General features: G+C 37.2%; 1 protein-coding gene across 2 annotated transcripts in view; it reads right to left on the bottom strand.

Moving 5' to 3' along the window:
- The window catches only part of PIBF1 (progesterone immunomodulatory binding factor 1), a 181444-nt gene that overhangs the window by 131341 nt on the left and 37776 nt on the right, over positions 1 to 12327 (bottom strand). For both annotated transcript variants that reach the window (XM_028526719.2, XM_036011297.1), the window contains 3 exons: positions 5243 to 5351; positions 4830 to 5011; positions 3428 to 3553 (listed from right to left, as the gene is read on the bottom strand). In XM_028526719.2, the coding sequence (XP_028382520.1) occupies positions 3428 to 3553; positions 4830 to 5011; positions 5243 to 5351 (417 nt within the window). The remainder of the gene's footprint in view (positions 1 to 3427; positions 3554 to 4829; positions 5012 to 5242; positions 5352 to 12327) is intronic.

Below are 12327 nucleotides of genomic sequence, written 5' to 3' on the forward strand. Positions count from 1 at the left end.
TTTTACTTAGTAATGATGCCAAAGCACAAGAGTAGTGATGCTGGTAATTCAAATATGCCAAAGAAAAGCTATAAAGAGCTTCCTGTAAGTAAAAAGAGCGGTATGTATAGAAAAAACACATGTATGGTATATATATATCGGGTTTGGTACTAGTGTGGTTTCAGACACCGGGGGTCACGGAACATGTTCCCCGTGGATAAGGGTAGGAGCGACTGTAGAGTATGTCTGATGTATCCAGATATCTAAGTTCTCTCTTTGCTTATTTCTGCCTTTCCTCAAATCTTTATCTCTTCACTTTCTTCCTCTTCCCTCTCAACCCTTAACTTCACAAGTACGACTGACTGCAGAAGATTGGATGGCATGAGTTTCATCTTTCTTTTCCATGTGGAAGGGAAAATAAAAGGCTCTCTTTTAAAATCCCCCACATAGAAAACAAACCAAAGGCAAAACATATTTCTCTAATCTTATCATTTAAGTTTCTTCTAAAAATGTCTATTGGGAGACAGGTAAGATTAAGTACAAATGTGCAAGTATAAGTATTTCATGCATTTAATTCATATTGTAATAGCACACTTCGATAAAATACAATTGGCACAATTAAACACCCAAGTCCAAAGCAAGTAATTAATTTGTCCAGACATAAAAATATCTAAATGCATAAACTTGTGTTTTCTAAGTCTTCTATTTTATAAACAAGGAATATTAAGATCCTTTCCTTGATTATTTTTAAGTTGGAGAATTTCAAATGAAATAATTTACAATTTACTTTAACCTTGTAAATGAGCAGGGGACATACATTGTACTATATGGTTCATCCTGCCAGAATGAGGAAACTGGCTCAAAAAGATTCAGCCACATAAAATACAGGGTTGGATTTTGTGACATTAATAAAATGGTAAAGGCGAGCTCACACAGCTAGTAGGCTAGAAGTCCCATTGCAATTCAAAGCCATTTGGTCCAGGCTGCAGTTCAGCACCACTGTGGCAACTGTCCCCTGTAGCTTCAAAACCCAGGGGGTGGCTCTGGGTCCTGCGGCTGACTGGGGTTTGCCCAACAGCAGCCCAATCCCGGAATCTTCTCACTAGGTGGTATCCACTTTGAAGTAGATTTGGAGTCAGAACAATGGGAAAAAGGAAACCTTTCAGTTTCCCAGGTTCCAGAAATCAACTACATCTATCAACTATCTTAGGGAATAGGGGCTAATTTATCTAAGCTTATGTTATCATGGATGCATTTTAAAGGTTTTTTTTTTTTAAAAAAAAACAATAATAACAATAAACATTAAGCAATAAGGAATTCTCAAAATAATTATATACCAAAGTTTATGTGACTATATGGATTCTTTGGAAATCATCATGCATATTATTATAGAAATAATTCCATAAATTGTTAAGTTATTAAGTTGGTCAATAAAAGCCTATAAAATTCATAACAGAATTGAGTCACAGGACTAAAAGAATGTATTTGTAAAGTAGAAACAGTATCACCTATGCCATAGGTCTATCTCACGTGCAGATCTTTCGCCTGAGATGTAGAACCATACATAGGTGACTTTTCTGTCTCCCTCTCTCAGACACTCCCAATGAAACTAAACTAAATGTATCATGTTTATGGAACAAAACCTTGCCTTTTTCTAATGTTTTAATCATTGCATCACCATCCATGCAGTTGCCCAATCAAGAAATCTGGTGATGATAAATAATAGCTAGACTTTTAGGGGTGTAGTGCATACAGATAATCAAATTACAATGCTGCACATCTGGAAACATATAAATATGAGAGGGGAAGGAAGGAAGGAAGGGAGAGAGGGAGGGAGGGAGGAGAAAGTGAAAGAAACCTGGTGACCTTCTTAACTTATCACTCTCCAATCCAGTCCCGTCACAGAATCTTGTTGCCTCCTGAACATTTTCCCAATCTGGCCCATTCCTCTCCCTCGCTATGGCTACAAATTCAGTTCTATTATTATTTCTCATCTTGATAATGAAAACAACTGCCAAAAGTGGCCTTTCTGTCTACAGCCTTATATTCCTCCAATCTATTCTCCACATTGCAGAATGGTTTCTTTATGTAAAATCAGATCAGATCAGATCATGCATATTCTTAAAATTTCTCAGTAGTTCCCCACTTTGGACCCATTTCCCTCTTCTGTTTCATTTCTTACAACTCCCTGCTCCTCATTCTGCATTGTAGACCTACAAAATGATATTGTTGCTCAAAAAGCTTCATTTAAAAATATTTTTAAATTTTTTATGACATGTTTTTTTCATTACCATTTATCCATCATATACCCTCATACCCTGCAATCACCACAGTTGTCCATGTTCATGATTCCTTGTCTCCAGGTTTTTATACATGCTATATACTCTTTCCTCCAATCTCTTCGCTAGAGAGTCTTACTCTAGTCATCATGTAGGTATTAGCTTGGCCATTTCTCCCTCCACAGAGTCTTCCCTGACTCTTCCCAAGGCTGGGTTACATACACTTTGGTGGATGTGGTCTCATCCTGTGTATCCTGTTGTTTTCTCCATTATCTTCATACTTATTTTTTCTTTGTCTTTATTCTGTGTTAGACTACCAGCTTTGTGAAGGCAGACGCCACCCCTGCATATGGCATCTAGCATGTATCTGGCACACAGTGGGTCTCAATAAACATTTGTTAGATAAGTATATTTATTGTCATGAAAGCCCAAATGTAAACTTTTCTAACATTGACCTTAGTCTGATTTAAAGTCTTGCTTGTTGGCAAGGATCAAAATATCATATACTCAAATCATGTTGATAAACTAGTATAACAGTTCAGTCAACTTCAAAAAAATTTTCGCACTAAAATATAAACTTCAAAAGTCATATGAACTATAATGATGGTATTTAAAAATAAATGCCATTGAAATATGAAGCATTTATTTCCCCCTAATACTGCCCATCACTAAGGAACCTACTATGTAACTGACCTGAAAGTATCTGCATGAATAAAAATAATCCTCCTTCAAGATTATTTTACATGATGTGTTTTAGGACCAGCAGCTAAATGAGGCATATGCAATATTGCCAATTATTCTAGTTTTAAAAAATTTTGTAGAGATTTTGGGCACGGTTACAGGAAGAACTACTGGCCTGTGTCAGTACTCTCTAATTTCCTTCCATCTCTGTCCTCAATCTGAACAGAGGTAAGAGTAAAAAGACAGGTTACCAGGGTAATAAAGGGATGATAAGAATACCAGAGTAAAGAGGCCTATGGTCTGATAAACCATGCTCTAAGCTAGTTATCAAACATCTCAAACCTTCAATGTTCCATTATATTTAACAAATTTTATTTACTGTATTTAAAAAGACATTATGCCACAGAAATAAAGTTTAATTTCAATAAAAATATAAGCTTCAAATAAAGAGAAATAAAATATACAATAAATTTTATACTTTTTTTTACCTGTTTTCTCGTTCATACATTTCCTGAGAGGCATTTCTAAGCTGATCAATTTCTTGGTTAGTTTTCAATTTGATTTGTTCCAGTTCATCACGCAGTTTATTTTCATATTCTGTTTTATAATGATCTCTGCAAAGAGTCAAAAGGAATATCCATGAACTTATTTTTGTAAAAGAAACAGATATTTACCCTTCAATAAGATATTAATACGTCAAATATGGTCCAAATACAATGCTGCTTGAAAACATAGTTATTACATATAAATGTAATAATTCCTAAAAATACTGTTCCAACTAGTTCCAAGATTTTCTTTTAAACATTCCATCCTTAAGACTTAACCACTACATGAAATGTTAATCTGTTTAAAATAATTATTCATCTTCAAAAATATTTTACTGATAGCTTGTAATGTATATGGATGAAGACTGATGTGTATGACATGTCCTTCATTTAAGAATATAAACTGGTGTGCGGTAGGCTGACAGACAGATAACACAGGGTGGGGAAAAAGCAGGTTTAGGGATGTGAGTATGTGAAGCAAAGAATTTATTCTTGTATTATTATTTATTCATTATTGTATTATTTTCCATATGACCAACTGTAAACCTAACTTTGCCCCACACTGTATTAAAAAATATAGAAACAAAATGACTCTAACTAACTCTTTAGAAAACTTTTCCTTCAAAGCACATCAACTAGAGCCAGCGTGATCTCTGAGCAAGGTCACAAAGCATTACGCAGAGTATTCGCAGGCGCAGAAACAGATGAAAAATATCACAGGCTAGGGAAAAAGTTGTGAATGTGTGAGTTCTTAAAGGGCAGAATTTGTTTTAGTTTTTGATGTGCTGCTAAAAATAAGTAACTCAGACATTATAAGGGCTACTATTGAAAGGAACTGCAATCACTTGTCCATCTAGCAGCAGAGAGAAGCCGGCACTGAAACCGAGGAGTCTGAGGCCAGAGTCCGGTCTTTACACAGGCTGCTGTGCTGTCTCCTCATCCTTCTTTTTGTTTCCCACAGGAAAAGGTCAGCTTGGTCAGGCTCCGCATGGCTGTATTTTCTTTGAAAAGACACCTCTATAGAGATACTTACATACTTTCCTTCAAAAACATTTACATAGATATGATCTTAGTCAGAAACAAAATAAAAAGTTACAGTATATGTATATACCATATCTAAAAGAAACAAGCTCTTGATTGTTGGAAAAGCCAAAAAGTCTGTTTAAAAAAAATCACTTAAAGTGAGAACATTTTGTAAGGAAACAAAATGAACTATTATGTTAACATATTATATTATCTTAAAGACCTTAACAAAAACTACTATTCCTCCCCAAAGGCAAGAGTTCCCTCAAAGAAGTGTGTGTTAATTTATATCTCTGTACATGGAAAAGAATGCAAATCTTGCCTGGATGCCACATATTTTTCATACATCTCTTCTCTAGCCTTCTTGGTTTCTTCCAGTTGAGCCTGAAGTCTTTCAAGGCGGTCCTCTTCATGGGCACAGCGAACACTAAGCTCCATGTTTTGGCGATTGAGATATTCTTTATCCTTCTGCAGCAAAGTAACAGTCTGCTGCAAGGTTGCTACCTGCGCGTGCACAGAGACAGCATTCAGAGCAATGTCTTTTCTTTCATGCGTGCTTTCGCTCACCACATAAAAAGGGCTAATTCTTACCTTGCAATTTTTCACCCAAACTCAGCTACTAAAGGCCCCTTTTTTTCTGGCAACTACATCAAAAGGAAAAAATATGCCACCCACGGTTCTGTCCTATGTCCACAATCACTGTACAATAAAATGCAAATGACTGGATAAGTTTACCTCTTTTGATAATTCACTTCTTTCTTTAGCTTGAATTGTGTGGGAGGCTTCAAGTATTTCATGTTTTCTCCTTAACTCAATTACTTCCTGTTCAAGGGCATCACGTTCACTAAAAAATTCAAATACATTCATTCACTTCTTTGTTTTTACTAAAATAAAACTGAAATACATAGATAAATTTTACATCCCTTTTCACAATGAGTATTTTTAAAGTGTTGACTATGCTCCAGGAAACTGAACAGAGACACTAGCAGTAGGGCTTCAGTGTCATTCTATAAGCAATACAGCACATGCTATTCAAATTTAGGACTCTATGTTCAAGACCTTGCTCAGATACATACATATGAATGTTTATCTTTTTAAAAAAGATTTTATTTACTTATTTTTAGAGAGAGGAAGGGAAGGAGAAAGAGAGGAGGAGAAACATCAATGTGTGGTTGCCTCTCACACACTCCCCCACTGGGGACCTGGCCTGCAACCCAGGCATTTGCCCTGACTGGGGATCGAACTTGTGACTCTTCCGTGTGCAGGTCTGCCCTCAATCCCCTGAACCACACCAGCCAAGTCTAGATTAATTATCTTAAAAATAAGTATGCAGGATTCTCATCAAGATGACAGCATAGGTAAACTTGGTTTGCTTCCTCGCACAACCACATCAAAATTACAACTAAAATATAGAACAACCATCACTCAGAACCATCAGAAATAGAGTTGAATGGGAGACTGACAACTATGGAATTAAGGAAACCACATCCGTACAGATGGGTAGGAGGGGTGGAGATGTGGAACAGGCTGGTCCCATATCCTCTTGTGGTGGGTAAAAATTGGGGAGGGATATCTCAGAACTGAGGAGTCCCAGTCCCACCCAGGCCTCCCAGTCCAGGGTTCCAGTGCCAGGAAGATAAATCCCCATAAAAAGCCAGTAGGGACTGAGTCAGTGGAAGAAACTTCTGGAGTACCAAGCAGTTCTCCTTAAAGAACCCACACACAAACTTACTCAGACTCACTCCCTCCGAGCTCCAGCACCAGGGTAGCAGCTTGAAAGGCACCAGTGACATACAGGAAGGAACTGAAGTGCCTCAAGGCTGCAGCTGGGGGACAGCTTTTTCTCAGACAGAAAGGCAGGCAGAGGCCATTGTCCCTTTTCCAAATCTCTGCCCGCAGAGCCAAAGAGATGTTCACACCTCCCTGGAGATCCCCTGAGACTCACCTCACCCAACTTACGGGCCCACCCAAAATGTTAACCGTGACTTTTCCATATGAATGGCTGGTCTCCGCTCATGCTTCACAGTTTCCTAATCCTATCACATAAAAAATAGCTGGCTTCCACCCCCATACCTCTCGCTAAGTGGCCCCAGGCCCAGCACTAGCGGCAGCCAACCTAGATTCACGGCTGGGCTTCATCGGGGAATATCCAAGCCAAACACAAGTAGCAGCCATCTCAGATTGCTTTACAGCTCAGGCAGGGTGGCCCTGAGCAGAACACAGGTGCGGGTTGACCTTGGCCTGCACCACCCAGGGAATCCCAGAGCCTGTATACCAAGCAGACACAGCTACACAACACATCAGAGTGCCACCACCTCATCCCTGCTTCACTGATCCTTCAAGGAGGGTAGAAGTTGGTGGTCAATGGTCACAGCCAGTCCATGCAACTGACTGGCCTGGGCAACAGGCCAAATCCCTCCCAATGACCTGCCAACAGCAATTAAGGATCAATAGCCACTACAACAGGAGGATTTCCTAAGCCCACACGAAGGGCACACCTCGAGCACCCACCTTGGGTGATAGGGGAGGCTGTGCCACTGGACCCTATGGGACACCTACTACATTAGGCCAGACTACCAAGACAGGGACTCATAGCAGCTCTACCTAATACATAGAAATAAATGTATTAATAGAAATAAATACAGGGAGGCTGCCAAAATGAAGAGACAAAGAAACACAACCCAAATAAAGAACAGGCCAAAACTCCAGAAAAAGAACTAAACAAAATGGAGATAAGCAATCTATCAGATGCAGAGTTTAAAACATCGGTTATAAGGATGCTCAAGGAACTTAGTGAGAATCTTAACAGCATAAAAAAAGATCCAGTCAGAAATGAAGGATACACTACTTGAAATAAAGCAAGATTTATAGGGAAACAATAGTACAGTGGATGAACCTGAGATTCAAATCAATGATTTGGAACACAAGGAAGCAAAACACAACCAGTGAGAACAACAAGAAGAGAAAAGAATCCAAAAAACTGAAGATAGTGTAAGCAGCCTCTGGGACCACACCAAGCATTCCAACATTTGCATCACAGGGGTACCTGAAGGAAAAGAGAAAGAGCAAGAAAGTGAAAATCTATTTGAAAAAATAAAGCAAGAAAACTTCCCTAATTTGTTGAAGGAAATAGACATGGAAGTGCAGGATGCACAGAGAGCTCCAAACAAGATGAATGCACAGAGGCCCACTCCAACAAACATCATAAATAAAATGTCAAAGGTTAAAGATAAAATCTTAAAAGCCACAAGAGAAAAGAAGTTAGTTACCTACAGGGGAGTTCCCATGAGACTGTCTGCTGATATCTGAAAAGAAACTGTACACTATAAGGAAATGGTAAGAAATATTCAGAGTTACGAAAAGGAGGCAGCTAAGGGCCAAGATTGCCCTACCAGCAAAGATATCATTTAGAATCCAAGGGAAGATAAAGAGCGTCCTGGACAAGAAGAAACTAAAGGAATTCATCATCACCAAAACACTATTATATGAAATGTGAAAGGGACTCATTTAAAGAAAAAAAGAAAAAAATATGCACAATAGAATGGCAAAAAATGTAAATCTATCAATAATTGAATCTAAAAAACAAAGAGAAAAGAGACAGAATCATGGATATGGAGAGTGTTTTTTGATGGTTGCCAGATGACAGTGGGGTGCAGGGGAATGGGTAAAGAGGTGAGGGGATTAAGAAGTACAAATAGGTACTTACAGAATAGCTGTGGCGATGTAAAGTACAGTGTAGGAAATGGAGCAGCTGAAGAACTTACACTCATGACCCATGGACATGAACAATGTTGGGGGGATTGCCTGAGGGAGTGGGGGTTGCTGCGTGGAGGGGAGTCAAAGGCGAAAAAATTGGGACTATGATAGCATAATCAATAAAGTATAATTAAAAAAATAAATATGTAGTCTACACTGGTAAGTAAAGTAAGTAATAAACCTTTCTAAGCTACATTCTGGTATCTTTTTACTAATTATCTTCAATCTTACCTTGAAGTAAACAATTTTGAAGAATTAATACATAGTTCTAGCTTTTAGTTGAGGGTCAAAAAGGCCTTAACTCATCCTTCAGACTGCACAGCAGATACACAGGTAGGCTTCGTGTGACTTTTTCATTCACAAATTGTTTATGATTACCCAGAGATTCTAATTTCCATATTCAGACCAGCTCTTTCCCCCAACAACCAAGAACTGAACCAAATCTATAACAGGTTTCTTTAAAAAATTAGCAGAGAAATAAATTTCTTACTCTCAACTTACCCTCAACAACCAGAATCAGTTTCCTTGCACTTTATTTCATCTACCCACCTAGTATTTTCATGGAGAGGGCTATTAAGAATTGTTTTACTTTTCATTAGATTTTCAACAACTCATTTAGAAAGATTTTTTTCTTCCAGTTAACTAAGTAGTATGTTGATGAGAAAAGTAAGCAAAGCATAAGTTAAAAAATTACAATCATGCATAAAACCACTAACTAAAGATGCCTATAGTATTTTATTTTGATATATATTGCTTTAAGTATTTTGTGCTTTCACATGCAAATGTTTTTATTGTCTCAAGGCAATAATCATAGTCCCTTTGCTATGTTTTTTATGTGAAATTATAAAATCATGCAAAACACCCATGAACTTGATATCCACAACTGCCAACAGTTAACATTTATCTATATTCGCATTAAAGTTTCTTAAAAAAAGATAGAATACTATGACTAAACTTGAAGTTCCCTATATTTTCCTCACTATTCCTATATCATCCTCTAGATACAATGATGAATTTAGTGTTTTTATGTTTTTTAATACTTTTACTTAACAATTGTTAACACTTTTGTCATGCTTTACTTTGTATTTACTAAATATTACTGTCATATTTATTCTCTATGTTTTCATATATGTTAATAAATATATGGATGCACACACCTATACATGTGTAATGCATACAAAGCATTACACAAACACATACATGTGCATCCCCTACCCCAACTATTTAAGAGTTATATGCAGCCCTGGCTGGTGTGGCTCAATGGATTCAGTACTGGCCTGAGAACCAAAGAGTTGCTGGTTTGATTCCCACTCTAGGGCACATGCCTGGGTTGCAGGTCATGTCCCCAGTATGGGGTGCACAAGAGGCAACCACACATTGATGTTCCTCTCTCTTTCTCCCTCCCTTCCCCTCTCTAAAAATAAATAAATAAAATCTTAAAAAAACAGTTATACGCAGATATTAGGTCCCTTTATCCCTATTCACTCTGAATTTCCCAAGATTAACAATATTCTCTTATATAACCAGAGTATCATATTAAATTCAGGAGACTTAGCTCTAATACAATACCTAAATATACAATTCAGTTTCAAATTTTGTCAAAATTTGAAAAGGATATTTGTCCCCAAATACCCTTCATGGCAATTTTCCTTGGCCTAGTATCCAATGGATTATCATGTATTTCATTTGGATGTTGTATGTCTTTAGTCTCCTTTAACCTTGAACCATTCCTTAGCCTTGCTCTGTCTTTTACAACAGTGGTTCTTGACCTTTTTGGCACCAGGGACTGGTTTTGTGGAAGACAATTTTTCAACAGTTCCTAGCAGGCCACAGACTGGTAGCAGTCTGTGGCCAGGGGGTTGGGGATCTTGGTTTTACAACATTGATTAGATTCACATTAGGTATTTTGGCAGGAATATTAATTATGTGTTTTCAGTAGATCACATAAAGAGACAATGATGTTACTTTATCCATTGGTTGGTGATAGTAACTTTGATTGATTGCCCAAGATGGTATCTGGCAAAGTTCTCAACTATAAAGGTACCTTTTTGCCCTTTGCAATTAATAAGTAATCTGTGGGAACATACTCTGAAATTATACATTCTGTTCCCTAACATAGTTTCACCCAATGGTTTTAGCGTGCATTGATGATTCTGAGTCAATAGTATTGTGAAGTTAGAAAACTGTGATTCTAATATACATATTTATTGGTTGGCATTCTACTGTAAAGATCCTCTTTCTCTATTATTAGCATGTACTCAGGGACTCTTATTCTGTTCAATGGATTCTAACATTATTCACTTTGATATTTTAGTTGTGCCGTATTTGGCCAGCTGGAGTCCCTTCAAACTAGTACTGTGGTGTCGAAATGGAATTGGAGGGATCAGTATGATCTTTCCATAGCGTGTTAAGCCATCTTCCCTATTCCCTCTCCATTACTTCTGCCTACAAAAAGGGCCTAGAAAGAATGACCAACGTAGCAAGGACCAGCACCCAAATCCTAATTTCTGAATAGTATTCCCCAGTAAAAGGAACCAGGACTCTTAGAGAAAGGGCTGAGGCAACAAAATTACAAAATAAACCTGAGAACATTATGTTATGCCAGAAAGTAGGAAACTTCATTAAAAAAAAATAGGCACATGCACTTTGTTTTTCAAGACTTATGTTTTGTATTTGACTTACCTATATAGATACATTAAGATCTTATTTAATGCTTTTAACTGCTAGACAGAATTACATTGTAGAAATAAATCACCATTCATTTTCCATTCCACTACTGAAAAGCATTTGAATTCTTTCTGATAATTATGCAATTAGCACCCATATACCTGCTTCCTTTTTCACATTTGTGAGAATTTATGAAGAACATAAAAGCAATATTTTACTCCAATTTAGCCTTTATTTTTGTGGACAGAACATTTTTTTTAATGCATTTTTTCTACTGAGTGACCCAAAGGCTCACAGTTTGAGCTCCTCTTGCTTGCTTGTTTTTCTGTTCCATTTCTAGTACATAAAGATGTTTATCATACTTTTGGATATTATTGGAGATTACCTCATTATTGAAGATGGGTGGTAAGAGCAGAGGTGTTCATGAAACACCCAGCTTCAGTCCTTACCAACACATGACAACATGGTTCATTTATCCTTCATTCACGTCCACTAGCTTATTCTGATGATTATGCTTTTTAGTTTTCTCTTTCTATATTTCATCTATTATTGTTATAGATTTATAGTAGCAGAGAAGATATCAAAACACCAACTCAAAGTATCATTTTTCCATCATAATCTACTTCATTTTGAAATCCAGCTTTATTCAAGAGCCCACGGATTATAGTTCTCATGGATTTCAAGCTCCAATAATGACTGGATTTTGACATAACAATACCAACATAATAAAACGTGCAAGTCAGTCATGGTAGGAAATTACTGGGTCCCTATCTTCTAGGATATTACATGTTAAAGACAGCAGCAACCTTTAAACAAAATAAAAACAACTGGTACAAAAATATAATTTAAATCCAAAAAATTGCCAAAACTACATGCTTTTATGCTATGAAGAATAAGGTACGTGTCAGGAGAATAAAAAGATAAGCCCCCGACTGGAAGAATATATTCGCCAAAGACATATCTGATAAAGGACAGTTATTCAAAACATACAAAGAACTCTTAAAACTCAACAGTAAGAAAACAAACAACCCAATTAAAAAATCAGCCAAAGGCCTTAAGAGACACCTCACCAGAGAAGATATACAGATGGCAAATGGCAAATAAGCATATGAAAGGATGCCCCAAATCACAGGTCATCAGAGAAGTGCAAATTAAAATAACAATGAGTTATAATGGCCAAAATCCAAAATACTGACAAGTCCAAATACTGGCAAAAATGTGGAGCAACAGGAATTCCCATTCATTGCTGGTGGAAATTCGAATGGCACAGCGATTTGGGACGACAGTCTGGCAGTTTCTTACAGCACTAAACATATGCTTACCATATGATGGTACTCCTTGGTTTTCAACCAAAAAACTGAAAACTATGTCCATGTAAAATCTGAACCATGGATGTT

Source organism: Phyllostomus discolor, chromosome 11, assembly GCF_004126475.2.
Source record: "Phyllostomus discolor isolate MPI-MPIP mPhyDis1 chromosome 11, mPhyDis1.pri.v3, whole genome shotgun sequence".
Lineage (NCBI taxonomy): Eukaryota > Metazoa > Chordata > Mammalia > Chiroptera > Phyllostomidae > Phyllostomus > Phyllostomus discolor.